Source organism: Haemaphysalis longicornis, unplaced genomic scaffold (genome assembly GCF_048455015.1).
Source record: "Haemaphysalis longicornis isolate Haplotype H1 unplaced genomic scaffold, Haemaphysalis longicornis Haplotype H1 scaffold_4, whole genome shotgun sequence".
Lineage (NCBI taxonomy): Eukaryota > Metazoa > Arthropoda > Arachnida > Ixodida > Ixodidae > Haemaphysalis > Haemaphysalis longicornis.
Genome location: NW_027526361.1, coordinates 98,670,220 through 98,686,090, shown reverse-complemented (window position 1 = coordinate 98,686,090; position 15,871 = coordinate 98,670,220). Strand labels below are relative to the sequence as shown.

Genomic DNA, 15,871 nt, shown 5'->3' with positions numbered 1-15,871 from the left:
CCCTCGGAGAGGAAGCGCGCTGTATCCAAAGGATGACGTGGCGTGGTGGCGTTGGCAGCGTTAAAACTAACGTTGGTTAAAACTCGTGTCGGCGCGTTGCGCCAACGAGCATAAAAAGAAACTAAGGCGCCCCAGCCGAATTTCTATAAAACAGCCCCGTGTTTACGTGCCTATAGCTAAGTTCCACAAATAGCCCTTTAACTTGACAATTACCTTCCGCTGAGGTCGGTGATCTGCTGTCCATTGGGGCCCGTCCACGTGATGGACTCCTGGTCGGTGCCCGGACCCGCGTAGCACGTCACAAAGAAGTTCTCCCGCGTCAGTGCGCTCACCTCGCTCTTCGCAGGCTGGAGGAAGAGTTCGCCCCGACACTCTGCGGGAAGAAAGGTGCAGAAGGGAAGCAAAACCGTTAGAGAAAATTCCACTGACGAAACCCCCGTGCGCGATTCTTGTTTCACATTTTCGCAAATAATCTGGGGCCTCGAAACTGTAACCCGCACTCTCTCTTTGCTATTTTCGATTTAACAACGTTTCCAGAACAATGAAACGTTAAATTGCAAAAATTTTGAATAGGAGCAGCGACTGACAGGCGGTAACGTGCATGCACTTCTGTCTCGTCCACTCAGGAGGAAACATTAGCCGAAGCTCCGCGCTGCGCTAGGCAATCAATACATAGCAGCCGAAAAACAAAAAGGGTCTTGGCCAGTGCCGAATCGAATAAAATTAAATTGGTTGCATTAAAACGCAAGTATACCCAACGAATTGAGGACGGAAAGTTGGGCTTGTTGGTTAGACGATAATGGGTGCATTTTACTAGCGCAAAAGATGGACCACACGAATAGGAAAAATACAGGACGAACGCGAGTCCGTCTTTTGCTCTAGTAAAATGCACCCATTATACCCGACGACTTCTGCAAAACACGACCAGTAGGCCGGAAACAACCCTCAAATGTTACAGCAAATTACAGAATTCGGTCTAAAAAACAGGTCTCTATGAAGTAGTACGATGGCGGATCGTCACCCCTTGTGGATTATCGGAATGATAGTTGCTAAGACTAGAATCGTGCGTAGGGTACCCCTACGGGCGGAACCACTCAGGGCGGAAGGGACAATGGGTAACGAGTGGGGTCGAAAAAAAATTAAATTTAGAAAAAAAATTAGAAAAAAAAAATTAAAAGATAGACCTGCTGGGGCTCGAACCAAAGCCGCCAGCGTCAGTACGCAGTACTCTACATAGCCCGAACTACAGTAGACTACAGAGCCTTTTTTTTTTTCTTTATTACATGGGAAAATACGCTCAGACGTTGCAGTACGAGGAATACAAGCAAACAAAAGAATACCCTGAAGTTATGAGAAGCCGAACGTTGGGCTAGTTTTAGCAGGCGCTCAAAAGAATAGCGCGCGCAGAGACATCACACATGTTACGTGGGTGCTCTGTGCATCGAAGCGTTTGGAAACACGCCGCCGGGACACACAGCAATGCCGAGGAACAGAAATGAGACTCGTAAACGGAGACATCGCGAGGACTACAGAAGCTCATCATTGCCTACGCTGGCAGCCCTAAAAGAATTCAGTCTCACCCCACGCTGATTCGAAAGGGACGGCGGCTGTTAACGTGCAGGCGTTTGATTGTAAGAATTAGCCAAAGACATTTCACGTGGCTACGTCGTAGAGGTGCAGCTTTAAAACGAGGAAAAAAAAAAGAACACAGCGTGGGCATGCGCCATATGTGCGCATGGACGATTGGCCTGGGGCACATGACCGTCCACATAAACTTCGCCATTCTTGGCCGATTCCCCTCGTGGAAATGTGTTATGTGCACGTGGGAACGGACCTGAAGCAGAAACGGAACGCATTTTTGGTGTTTCTGTTCCCACTTACGCCGAAACCTAAATGTCACGAAAAACTGTTCTTCTGCCTCTCAGGCCTTATAACACATGGCACAGGGCTTGAATACAAAACTTGCAGAGCAGCATGGAGTCCATAACTCCTGCTCAGACGCCGAGGGAGGCGCTTAGTTTCAATTAAAAAAAAACTTAAGAACAGTATTAAAACCATGTCTTGCAGATCTGGGCTCGACCGGCGACGGGCTGTGATTCCGGTGACAGAGAAACGGCCGCACACATGGCGGCAAGCAAGAGCCGAAAAAGAGTACCGCTCATTACAAGCTATTTGGCAGCTAACGAAAAAGTCATCTGTAAATACAAAAATAAGTCAAATATAGTAGACGCAGCTACCGAAAAAGATTTAAATAAAAGGTCGCTTTCAGCCCCTCAACTTTTGCGACGCCTACACACGACGGTTAAATCGTACGGCGGAATTTCACGTGGGAAAAGAAAAGGAACAAACAAACAAACGACTTAATTGAAGCGCGTAGGCGCCACAGCCTGCCCTCGTGAGAGCTCACAGGTGCGAGAGCGCGCAGCGACCCAATACCACCTGCAAATGATCGAGTCGGTGCCGCCGACTACCCACAGTACTCCGCCAGACAGACAGACAGACAGACAGACAGAGAGAGAGAGAGAGAGAGAGAGAGAGAGAGAGAGAGAGAGAGAGAGAGAGAGAGAGAGAGAGAGAGAGAGAGAGAGAGAGAGAGAGAGCACGATAATAGAAAAGGAGAGCCAACAAGCGCGCCGAATAGCTCTTCGCTCAAAGCACTGCTCATCAAAAGCATCGGGAACGACTGTTAGCTGCATTAGTCACTTCGCTTCGTACCTAACACTCCTCCCTTCGTCTTGGCGAATGAGAAATGAAGCGTCCCGCGCACGGTTCCACGGCACGCACGAGGATGGCGAAACTACTCAGAACGCAGTCAAGGAGGAATCGAAACTCAGGGACGTTACAACTAATTAGGAGAACACACATTACGACTAATTAGGAGAACACGGAGGGCAAAACAAGAAACGGCAGTTCCTTTCTGCATGAACAGTCTGGCCGCACTGCTTTTCATTAAAGACTTGGGGTAAAATCTATTTTCGCTAATTACGTTCATTATATATACACGCATAGATTATGACACCGGGAGAGTCGCGCGCTGTATGGCGTAAGCTAAGCAATTTTAAACATCCAAATGCTGGGCCGGAACGCACGCAGAAGATACGGAGGTGCGATGGCGGCTGATATTTAAAAATCTGGCAAAAAAACATGCAAACATGTAAATATATCCAAGCCTCTCGCTGCACAGGACGTGCATCTGAAAGACAGTTTCATGCGCTATATGGCGTTGCAGTTAAAAGTTGACGCATTAAACGAAGCGTGCCATCACTCTTTCTCCTTTACAACGAAGTTTATTCCTCGCGCGACAACTTTTAGCAGTATTAGACCGGTTTTGTACGCTTCCGACACGTCGCCGCTTGAAACAGTAAATTGTGGCTGGCAGACACCGTTTCGTCTATTCACTCCTATCCGTGCGTCGCTTTTACACTTTCCCAGCAGAGGCGTTTACGCAAGCAATGAAAGAGCGCGAAGAATAGCGCGGGGCAAGACGAAACAAAAGATGCGGGAAACAGCCAGGCCTGGAAATAATTTTAAAAAATCGCGCAACAGCGCCGAAAGCAGACGCCACAAATGCTCGAAGACCCGTCAGGTAACACCGTTAGGATTAAAAATGACGACGAAATGAGGACGAGGGCGGGGATTTTTAAGCAATCCGAGTCGTTTTCTTTGGCTTGTTCCTCAAGCAGGTTCTTTTCTTAAGCCCCGGTAGCACCTGCGTTGCCAGTGAGCTGGAGGCGCATTGTGTTTTGCTTTGACCGTTTGTGTTATATAAGACTGCGGGCACAAGCAATCAATCTTCGGTTTAAATCGGCGCTGTCTCGTCGCTCTTTCTTGTTACCGATTGCTCGCACACGGTAAGACAGTGGTGAGAACGCTGAGAAGTCGCCAAGTTCCACGAAATATCCCCGCAGCGAGCAAGCGCGCCGTAGTACGGGGGCGGGGGTGGGAGGGTGCAGCCGAACGGCTGGCGGTGTTCCGGGAAGGGCGCAAGGGATCACTGCTGGAGCATTCCAAGAAAATTGCGCTCGCGAACAATTGCGCTCCGCGAAGAAAGAGAAAAGGAAGAGAGAAATCTAGAAAAAAAACTCGTTTTTTTTTCCCTTTGTCTTCCAACATCGGCTGTTTTCTTTCGTCTTATTTTTTTCGTGGTTTCGGGGGAAGAAAAACGGTTCTCCTTGCTGAGAACTGTATTTAGGCTGTCGTGTCACGCTAGGGTGAGCGTTCTTTGGTGCTACCTTCTCGAGAGAGAGAGAGAGAGAGAGAGAGAGAGAGAGAAAGAGAGAGAGAGAGAGAAAGAGAGAAGAGAGAGAGAGAGAGAGAGAGAGAGAGAGAGAGAGAGAGAGAGAGAGAGAGAGAGAGAGAGAGAGAGAGAGAGAGAGAGAGAGAGAGAGAGAGAGAAATGGAACTTTGAGAAGAGAATCCGCCAGAATGAGGGGGTGGGGGAGCGGCTAACGCAAGTTGCGTCGGTTCGCGAGCAAGAGGCGGTTTTTATAGCTGAAAGAATTCAAATGCAGTTTCGAAAGGGTCACCGCTAGTGTCTCGCTACGCTTCGTGACTGGCCGCCATTGAGGGGACGACTGAACGCGCACATGCGCAACAGTGTACACTAATTGAAGTATACTTCCACGGGACGTTCCAAATAAACAGTGTCGGCGACTTAACAGTAAGTTTGATTTGGTTGATTGATTGTAGGGTTTAACGCGCCGACGCAACGCAGACGATGAGGCGCGCCGTAGTGGAGGGCTCCGGATTAATTTTGACCACCTGGGGATCTTTAACGTGCGCCGAAATCTCGCACACACGGGTGTTCTTGCTTTTCGCCTCCACCAGAAAAGCGGCCGCCGCGGCCGGGAATCGAACCCGCGACCTCGTGCTCAGCAGCGCTATGCCTTAGCCACTGGGCCCCCGCGGCGAGTGACAGTAACTTTGACGGAACGTTCTCAAGCACACACCTCAATTATTTTCACGTCTTTACAGCCGACCACACACAAAAACACAGCTCAACGCTCCATATCTGTTTTATAGACTGAATGAAAAACATTTAGTAGTAAGTAAGTAAGTTGTGGTTTTTTGGCACAGCAACCTTTCGGTTATAATGCGCCAGACGCAGGGTAGAATAGTTAAGCGACGATTAAACGATGTTATTCAGGGTGTTGTGAGGATTAAAAACATTTTAAAAGGACTCAAAGAGGCACATAGCTAAAACCGGTGTAGAAGGCCGGCGTCCTCAAAAAATTGGAAAACGTTACTAAAATCCACCAACGGTTCATCACTAAGTAAAAGCGCAGGGTGTAAAGGGATGCAAAAGGTGTATAATGCTTTGAAATGTCTGATGCGTGCTGCTTCAAGGTGTGGGCAGCTTATTAAAACATGAAGTACAGTAAGAGGTTCTCCACAGTGGTCACACATGGGTTTCTGTTCTTTCTGGACCAGGAAGCCGTGTGTGAGCACAGTGTGACCTATTCGCAGTCGGCATAAAATAACCTCATAAAAACGATTTCTGTGTCTGCAACTTTTCCATTCAGATAGGTATGGCTTCACTAGGTGTAACTTATTTTCAGTCTGTCTGTCCCATTCAGTTTGCCAGTACATTGTAATGGACTTTCGTATGGTGTTCCGAAGGTCCTGGTAAGGAACCTTGGACTTCGTTATTGCACAATGCTTAGTATGGTATGCTGCTCTATCGACAGTTTCATTTTCTGGAATGCCGATGTGGCTTGGTATCCAACAAAAGACGACACTAACCCCTGCCGATGTGAGGCAGCACAGTCGATTTTTTAGCATACCTACAGCCGCATTCTTTGAAGGGACAAGGGAGGTCAAAGCATGTATGGCGCTTAAGGAATCTGTAAAAATTGCCACTTTTTGTAGTCCATTTGCTATTACGTCTTCAATAGCTGAGGTTATACCAAAAACCTCTGCAGTGAAGACACTGCCCTCATCAACTATCCTCTCAGCTACAGTAACTGCCGACGAGTTTACAAAAGCATAACCGGTGTGACCAGCAGTTTTTGAACCATCAGTAAAGTAGTGGCAATAGCTACTGTATTTATCCTTAAGTGCAAGAAATTCTTGGCGCAAAAGCTGGTGTGGAAAAGCTTTCTTGTCGTATTTTAACAGCGACAGGTCACATTTGACAGCACTATAGTCCCAAGGGGCTAAAGCGTCCGAGAAACTCAGAAGAGTTGTCGGGCATATCTTGAAAGAGTACAGAGTCATGTGCTCCTCCAAACGGAGGGCAAGAGGGCGGACCACTCTTGGTTTGTTCTCATAGAGCTTCTTGTACTTATTTTCAAACAATTCTCTGGCACAAGGATGGTCATTTATGCATGCTATTTTGGCTGCATATACTCCACTTAGGTACGCTCGACGGTACTGCAGAGGCCACTCATTGCACTCAACGTAAAGACTATCAACAGGGGAGGTACGATATGCACCTGACGCAAGTCTGAGGCCCAAGTTGTGCACTGGATCGAGTGAGGTGAGAACAGATTGGCGAGCTGACCCATAAACAATACAGCCATAATCAAGACGAGACCGTACAAGTGAGCCGTAAATTCGGAGCAAACATGCACGGTCGGCCCCCCATGACTTGTGCGACAAAATTTTCAATATGTTAAGTGTCCTCATGCAGGTCATTTTGAGTGTCTTTATGTGAGCCCCAAACGTTAATTTGGAGTCATAAATGATGCCCAAGAATTTGTGCTCACTGTGTACTGGAACGAGCGTATCCCTGATTTTTATTGTAGGTTTGGCATGAATACCTCGTTTCCGCGTGAAACACACACATGCACACTTCTCAGGAGAAAAGCGAAAACCGTTTTCATCTGCCCATCGTTGCAACCGATTGACTGTAGTCTGGATTTGTCTTTCACAGACTGATTGGTTACATGACGAAAAGGCAATCTGCAGGTCATCGACGTAAAGGGAGTACATAACCGGTCGAGGAATAACCTTTGCCAAGGAATTTATTTTAATGGCGAAGAGTGTCACACTTAGCACACTGCCCTGAGGTACTCCATTTTCCTGGCTGAAAGAACGGGAGACTGCATTGCCCAGTCTCACAGTAAAGGTTCGTTCCTGAAGAAAATCTTGTACACATGAAAACATTCGCCCTCTGATTCCCATTGCTGCCATATCCTGCAGAATTCCATACCGCCAAGTGGTATCATAAGCCTTAGCCATATCAAAAAAGACAGCAAGGCAAAACTGGTTGTTAACGAAAGCATCTCGTATCATTGTTTCAAGCCGAACAAGGTGGTCAGTTGTAGACCTAAACTGCCGAAAACCACATTGAAACCTATCTAAGTAACCTGAACGTTCGAGAACAAAGACCAATCTAAAATTGACTATCCGCTCAAATGTCTTGCACAGACAACTGGTCAACGTTATGGGTCGGTAGCTTGATGGACAGTCGGGTGGCTTGCCATCTTTCAGTAACGGAATTACGACAGCCTTTTTCCATGCTTTGGGCAGCCTACCCGTTTTCCAGATTTCATTAAAGAACTTCAGAAGCACTTCTAAGCAGCTATCATTTAGGTGTTGTAGAAAGGCGTAGTGAATAAGGTCAGGGCCAACAGAAGTAGCCTTGCACTGGGCTAGTGCTCTTTTAAGTTCGTACAATGTAAATTCTTGGTTATAGTCTTCAGTGTTGTTGCTAGTATTTTTAATCCTGAGCTTTTCAGCACTAGCCTTATGTCTCATGAACTCTTGTGTGTAATTTTTATCGCTAGAAACATCTGAAAAGTGGGCACCTAAAACATCCGCTTGCGTTTGCAACAAATCGTTCCCACCGTCGGTAGAAAAAAGTGGTACCGTAAACCGTCTGTAGATGCCTTTGACTTTGCGTACATGGTCCCAGACTTTTTTTGCGGGAGTGGTAGTGTTTATTGTGCTTACAAAGTTTTTCCACGAGTTTCTTTTTGCTTCTTTTCTGATTTTTCTGGCAGCAGCTCGGGCAGCCTTAAAGCTCAGGCAGTTGTCCATGGTAGGGTACCGTCTGAACACACCCCAGGCCTTGTTTTGCTTTTTCCGGGCTTCGCGACAGGCATCATTCCACCACGGCTTTGGCCGCTTAGGGATTCGGCCAGATGCTTGTGGGACGGCTACTTTAGCAGCTTTGACAAGTTCCTCGCAAATGTAGGCGTTTGCTTCGTCTATGGACATACTGCTCATGTCAAATCCCTCAAAACTGACCAGATCCTTAAACTTTCCCCAGTCTGCTCTCTCGAGCCTCCATCGGGGTGGACAGTTTTTGAGGGCTGGAAGTGGCTGCACGTCTCGCAACAAGGCGGGAAAGTGGTCACTTCCGTGTGGATCGTTCACTACACTCCACTCAAAGTCCATCTCGAGCTCTGGCGACCCAACACAAAGGTCTAGCACAGAAAAGTTTCCCGTACCCGCAGAAAAATATGTCTTGTCTCCATTATTGAACACAAAGAGGCTGTTATTCATCAACCATTGTTCGATTTGTTTTCCCCGACTGTCGATTTTGTCACCTCCCCATAGGCAGTGATGGGCATTAAAGTCCCCCATAATAACAAATGGTGCAGGCAGTTGCTCAACAAGGTCATTAAGTTCCTGTAATGACACATTATCAGATGGTGGCAGATAAAGTGAGACAACAGTGATCAGTTTGTTGACATAAACTTGTGCTGCAACGGCCTCCAGTGTAGTGTCAAGTTGTATTGACTTTAGAATTGTGCCCTGTGCCACAACCAAAGCCACACCCCCTGAAGCACGGGTGCTCTCTTCTCTGTCCTTTCTGAGGAGGTGATAACTGCGGAGAATTTTATCATGTTTTTTTGTTAAATTTGTCTCCTGCAGCGCCACCACTTGGGGCTCATATTCGTCTATCAACTTATGTATATCATCAATGTTATGAATTAAACCTCTACAGTTCCAGTGTATGAAGGGAACCGGCATTTTAGTTTTTTGGATGAGGTACAATTACTTTTTTTTTTTTTTTTACTTTTTGTCCGGTGGTTTCCTTGCAGGAGGTTCACTCCTTGCAGGGATCTTGGATGCATTCTTCCCAGTACCTTTAGAAGGCACGGGTAGGAGAGATGTAGAGTGTCTTCCAGTGCCCCTTTGGGGCCCTGAAAGGGACGAGGTGGAGGGAACAACGTCCATGGCCTCCTCAGCCGGAGCAGAGAGGGCCGGTGGTTGCACAGCCTCGGGGGCCGGAGCGCGTGCAGTCGGCTGTGGCTGTGCTGGCTGCTGCACGGGGGGAGACTGGGCAAGGGCCAGGTCAGCAGAGCTAAACTGCGTCCCTACCGATGCCCGAGGCGGCCCGGCTCCCCGGCGCGCCACCTCGGCGAAAGTGCCTTTTTGCACAAACGAGAAGCGTCTTCGCGCTTCTTGAATTGACAGACCTTCTTTTACCTTGATAGCCATTATTTCTTTTTCATTTTGGAATTTCTGGCATTTTCGTGAGTACGCAGGGTGTGGCCCTGCACAATTGACACACTTTACTTCCTGCGCTGCGCAGGAGTTCGCGTGATGATCACTACTCGCGCACTTGGCGCACGTCTCTTTGCCCCGACAGCTCTGCAGTGTGTGACCAAACCTCTGGCACTTAAAGCACCGGCGTGGGTTTGGGATGTATGGACGGACTCGATGGACTACATAGCCAAGTTTCAGGGATTCAGGAAGCTTGGTGGAGTTGAAAGTCAATACAAGGTGATTAGTGGGGATGTCAATGTCGTTACGTCGGATCATGATACGCCTGACAGCAGTAACATTTTCCTCTTGCAGGCCCTCTAAGATTTCATCCTCCGTGAGGTCTGCGAGGTCAGGATCTGAAATCACTCCTTGGCACGAGTTTAGGCTTCGGTGAGCCGATACTTTTATAGTTAGGTTTGCTAACCTTTGCATTGCAAACACTGCATCAGCCTGGGCTTTGTTTTCGCATTCAATGAGGATACCTCCAGAGGACATCTTTGTAGCTTTGCATTTACCGCCGAGGACAGCTTCCAGTTCCTTAGCGACTACGAATGGCGAGGCCTTTCGTAGGGGGCACTGGCTGTCGGTCGATTCGATAACAAGAAATCTTGGAAAGCTTTGTTCTTTTAGTTGGAATGGGACCCTTGATACAGGGTAGCTTACTGCGGTGCGAACTCGTTTCCGAGCCCGATCATGAGGAGGTTTTGTCGTAGCCATAAACTAGCAAATAAACATTCAGCAGCCATGCTGGCCACCCACCTCGGAGCCCAACACGGGAACGCAAACTTGCGTTAGCCATACGTGGCCACTATAACCCTGCATAAAGAAACCTAGGGTGGCCATTCACACAGGGTTAACCCTTGCCGCCTGGAAGAGGAGATCGGAAAGCAGAAAAAAATAGAGGACAGGAAAGATGGAGAAAGAAGACAGGAAAGCGAAAGAGTGGAGAGGGGGACAGGAAAGGGCGACTGGCTGATTCCCCCTCGGCCGGGTCAGTCCGGGGGTGCCGTCTACAAGAAGCGAGGGCCAAAGTGGCGTGTTGCCTCCACCAAGGGGCCCTAAGGTCCACAACAACCTCGGTGTCGGCTCAGCCACCAGGATCCCCTTTTCCCTGGACACGGCTAAGCCACGCACAGCCTAAAGCGTGGGTGGGTCCAACCCACATGGGCTCGGGGTCCGCGGTGTCGCCACTACCGTCACCTTGAATGAACAAGGTGCCCCTGCGGGGGAAAAACATTTAGAATAGAAAAATATTTCGAATAGAAAAAAAAAAACGACCGGAATAATAAAAACAATTCGTCACATTAGACTGCATTCACTGCTCCAAGATAAGAAGAAAAAAAAAAAACACGCACTCAAATACAAGCACCTGCGCGAATGTCAAATACAACTGCAGTAATAACTCGTTAATTCGAACTCGGATATCTAAAAATCGGCTAAGTCAAAATTTTCTGCTGCACCGAACCACTTCCTATACGTCTTATGTATTCGTTGCCCCTTATTTCGAAGTATTTTTGGCCTAAACTGTGGATATCTCGAAATCTTGACTGAGAGTGTAACGAAAATTTCGCCGCCGCGAACCGTTTCACAAGATTCTCGCGATGCTGCCACGCCTATGTCCCTGGATCTTTTTCTCGTTTAGCCGCGCCTACCACAAAGCAGATGTTTTCCTCGAACATGAAGTCTGAGCCTAGAGGCATGTCAACTTCGTCAAGCAACCCTGTGACACGTCATGTGACGGTAGAGGCATGCGCAGAGGCATAGTGTACTAGATGTGTGTCGTGCGGGGAAAAACCCAAAGGAGAGCGCGGGTTCCTTTTTGCGTTGAAAAAAAAAAAAATTGTATGGAGCGCAGGCGTTTCTCCGAGAACTCCTGTTGCAGCCAGCGCCAAAACGAGGAATTTGATGCGCTTGCTGCGAAATAGCGTTGAGTGCAGCGGCGGGGATGATCGGCTCATGCAATGCGTCAAGCAGCTAGAGGACTCCTTACTGGGCCCGAGTGCGACCGTAAAGCAGACCAGCATTACGCAGTTATTTTCTGCTAAGTAAAATTGCAGTGCCACAAAACCCAGACAGTGAACGTCTCTTGTATGTTTTTTTTCTCTTTCAAACGTTTATGAAAACAAGATTGGAAGCTGCTGTTGAAGAGCTGGTAAGTAGTAGCTCTTTTTTTTTTTTTTGCAAAGGACTTGATATTTCATGGCAATTCGTGCAAATTTTCTTATCACGAAAATCCGCTTATCTAGAAAGATTTTCCGGTTTTTACTACTTCAAGTTAACGAGGTATTACTGTATACAGTATAGTAACAGGGAGCCATTGCATACCACACTTATGCGTCTCACGTTTTTGTGCAACTTTCAAGCTCCCACGCACCCAGATAAGCCCCGTCGCGTCTAATTTATTCATTCATTTATTTCATTTTATTACCCTAATGGCCCGTGATCAGCGTTACATAGGGGAGGAGGCTAAAACAAAGAACACAAAAATACCGTTAGAGGAGGAGTGACTCGCGGAGTATAGCGTCCTCCCTTGCTTATTTTTTTTTGTTTTAACAGTGCATGCATGGAAGCAAATAAGTCAATGTTGTCGCAGACGAACGTATAAACTTTTTCATCCGTTAATCTTTAATAAAATCAGAGCATGTTCTGGGCTGTGTTGCGCATGCGCAGTTTCATTTTCCTGTCGACTGCGCCAATTTTAGGCCCGCTAGCACAGCCCACTGACAAAATGGAAGCTCCCAGGATGAAGAAAATAAAAAGGTCTATAAAATGCTAAAAAAAAACAAGGCATATCATTCGTACATAGCATGTAAATAAGATGTAGATTGCAAAGCTTAGCAAATCGAACATTTTTATACTTTCTGCCCATCGCAAAACTGCACCCGACAACTGACACTGCAAGCAAAAAAAATGCCCTTCATAACAATTTTCAAACAACGCATTTTCTAAGGATTACCGGCCTACATTTTGGGCGATCAATGAATGCGATGCGGTCTGAAAGGTAGATAACTGTTAGTGGAACGATACTTGCCGATAGAAAGTTCCACTTCTGTATTGGCAAAGCAAGGCCATTCTGATGCGGCCGTTGTGACACTTTTGGTTCTAGCATAAATCGGTCGTACTTTGTGCGGAAGATTGGCTCGGGAAGACAGGCAATGAGCAAGCAAAATAATGAACGACTTGAAAGATGACTCGGAGTAGTAAAGGGGGTGAAAAAACGACAAGCGCAAAAATTTCCTTGGTCAATGGAACGTCTTAGAGCAGATACGCTTGCATCAGACGAGTGAACACGCAGATGAATCTTGCAGCTTTGTTTTGCGAGGCCTCAATGGAATTAATAAAGGTGGCCTGGTGAGGATGCCAGATAACAGAAGCATATTGTAATATCTACCTTATCAAAGAAATATACGCGTGCAGTTTGGTATTGCTGTTAGCTTGAAGAGGGCAACGTTTAAGAAATCCAAGTTTCTCGAGAGCGTTGTTAGCGATGTGTTCAAAGTTCAGTACAGGTCAGAAGTAAAAAAAAAAAAAACGTACCCATATAATTAAGTGTGGAAACTGTTTCAACACTTACTGGAAGGCGTATCGAAGGGTAGAAAATGCCACGTGTTTGGTTTTTGATACGTTAATCTCCATTTGCCATGTATTACACCATTCCGTTATTTTGGTTAAATCATCCTGTAGATAATGACGTCATCATTGTTAGTTATACGCTTATAGAGAACGCTGTCGTCGGCGTAGAGGCTCAAAGACAAGGTAATACCAGATGCAATGTCATTTATTTAGACAAAAAAAAAAAACAGCAGGCGGCCTAAAACTGAGCCCTGTGGGACACTTGACTTAGCACGGCAGCCGCTAGATACGCACTGATTAATGTTTACAGAGTCAGACCGGTTTGTCAAAAATTCTTCCATCCAGTCTTGTGGTTAGGTTGTAACTGCTGAACTTCGAACATTAATTAGTCTACTGGGGGCACGCGATCCAAAGCTTTAGGAAAAAATTATGAATATTGCATCTGTGCAAAGCGACATGTGAATAGTTTTATGAAGATCAGTTATCAAATCAAACAGTTGGACTTGGCATGATCGCTTATATCTGAATGCATGTTGCTTTTCCAATAGTAAATTATTTACATTTAAATGCACCATAACGTGTGTTAATATGATATGTGCCAGTATCTCGCAGTGAAATGACGTAAGGGAAATTGGTCAAACTCTTTCGATCAGTATTATCCCCTCCCTTAAGCACAGATTTTACATGCGCGTTTTCCAAATCGTCTAGTATACTACTCGTGTCTAACGACTGTTGAAACATCAGCGCTAATAGAGCAGCCTACATGTGAGCGGTAATTTTCAAAAGCTTCGTACCAATGCCATTTAGCCCCAAACTAGAACTGAGGGGAAGACGGTTAATTGCTTTCATCACACCATTTCTGGACATGGTTATCGGGTTACCAATATCAGGGGTTAGAGGATGGAGAGGTACTGGGGCATCAACGGGAAGATCGTCTGTAAAGGGCCTGTTAAAGAGCTCTGAACAAGCTGCTGGACAAACAGCGCCCCTAGTTTCGTCGGGAAAGCTTGGTACTGCGTGATGTTCTCTCAGATTAATTAACCACACGCCAGAATTTTACAGCATTACTTTTTTACGTACTGGAGAGAATGTTGTTGCAGTAGTGGTATTTAGCCGTTTAAAGAGTTTCTTCAAAAGTCGCTGAGCAGTGATTTGTATTTTTCCCGAACAATGGCGGCATTCGTTCTAGCAGGCTTCCGGTATGCTCTTTTCTTTTTATTTAAACATGTCTCAACGTTCCTCGTCGCTGGAGGAGGCCAAAGAAAATAGCAAGAAAAGAAAAAGTAATTACCCAGCGTTACCTCACTGAGTTTTTTTTCGACTTCTCACTTCTGGCCCTCATGGACCTAGCTAGATACGTTTTTCTATTTTCTTTAGTCGGCGCGTAAGCGAAGAGAGTAGCGGAGTTGACAAGGACTACCCTAAGACCTCAAACTAATATTGGGCTTCTTTTTACCACAAGGCTCTCCACTAATGAGCTCCCGGAATCAATCTCGAAGCCAGCAAGATGAAGACGTTGCCCTGTCTCTTTTCCTTTCGCACAGCAACTTTTCATCAGGAAAAAAAATTACGTTGGCATTGACCGGCACAGCTAGAAGTTTCACTCAGCAGGGTTCCAATCATAGGTGGCAAAGAAATGGTATATATATATATATATATATATATATATATATATATATATATATATACAGTGAAAGAGAAGACTAAAGGGTAACGAACGAAAATGTATTAACGTTTCGGCTTCGGAGAAGCCTTCGTTAATACATTTTCGTTCGTTACTCTTTAGTCTTCTCTTTCACTGTATATTTTTTACCGGCACCATCGTACTTTATTCATACGCTATATATATATATATATATATATATATATATATATATATATATATATATATATATATATATATATATATATATATATATATATATATATATATATATATATATATATATATATATATATATATAAGAGGGAGGGCGGGAGAGAGAACGAAACACTCGACAAGGAGGGGCACCTTTTGCCTTTATATATATATATGTAATATTTGAGTCAAATAATGCAATTTTATGGGATTCAAAACTACCGCTCCGCAATATATAGCAACAAAGACAAGCTAGGATGACTGGCTGACTGATTCATGTCGACTTTGCCCGCATGGTCGGGCCTAGAGGATTAAAATTTGAAATTTATCAAGAACAATGCCTACAACAACCTACAACAATGCGTTTGTGGCGAATGTAGGTACGTAAATAAATAAATAAACAAATAAACAAACAAACAAACAAAGAACCAAAAAACAAACAAATAATAAATAAATAAATAAATAAATTTTTCGAGTGTTTTTATCTCCTAAACTTCAAGTCTGCCGGCATGAAAAAGGCTGTAATACGTTTTCACAGATTACTCAATAGTGCACTTACTGCAGTGGTTTCTTGAGTTTAATTATTGCTCATACAAGTAAAATTTTACAAACAAACTTAAGGATTGTTCTATACTTCATTCCTACGCGGCTAAATGAACTTTTTTCAAAACTGTCGACATGTCACTTCGAAGCACTAAGTGATCTAACTAAATTAGGTTTTGCACCTAAAAATTGGTTATTCTATCGTGACCACGATGTCATTTCCAGCCAGTGGGTACATATATTTATTTATACAGAATAACAAACAAACCTTGATTGAGGTGCGTGCCGTAGGTAATGGGTTCGAAATGTTAGTGTAACCCTCCGCGGTGGCCCAGTGGCTAAGGCGTTGTGCTACTGAGCACGAGACGCAGAATTCCAGGCCGCGGCGGCCGCGTTTCTGATGGAGGCGAAAAGCAAAAATGCCTCTGTGTTCAAGATTCCGGCGCACGTTAGAGA

General features: G+C 45.5%; 1 protein-coding gene across 3 annotated transcripts in view; it reads right to left on the bottom strand.

Annotated features, from left to right (window-relative positions):
- LOC144179144 (fasciclin-2-like) overlaps window positions 1–15,871 on the bottom strand; it is a 521,903-nt gene that overhangs the window by 16,272 nt on the left and 489,760 nt on the right. For all 3 annotated transcript variants that reach the window (XM_077707381.1, XM_077707382.1, XM_077707380.1), the window contains one exon: window positions 214–373. In XM_077707381.1, coding sequence (XP_077563507.1) covers window positions 214–373 — 160 coding nt within the window. The remainder of the gene's footprint in view (window positions 1–213; window positions 374–15,871) is intronic.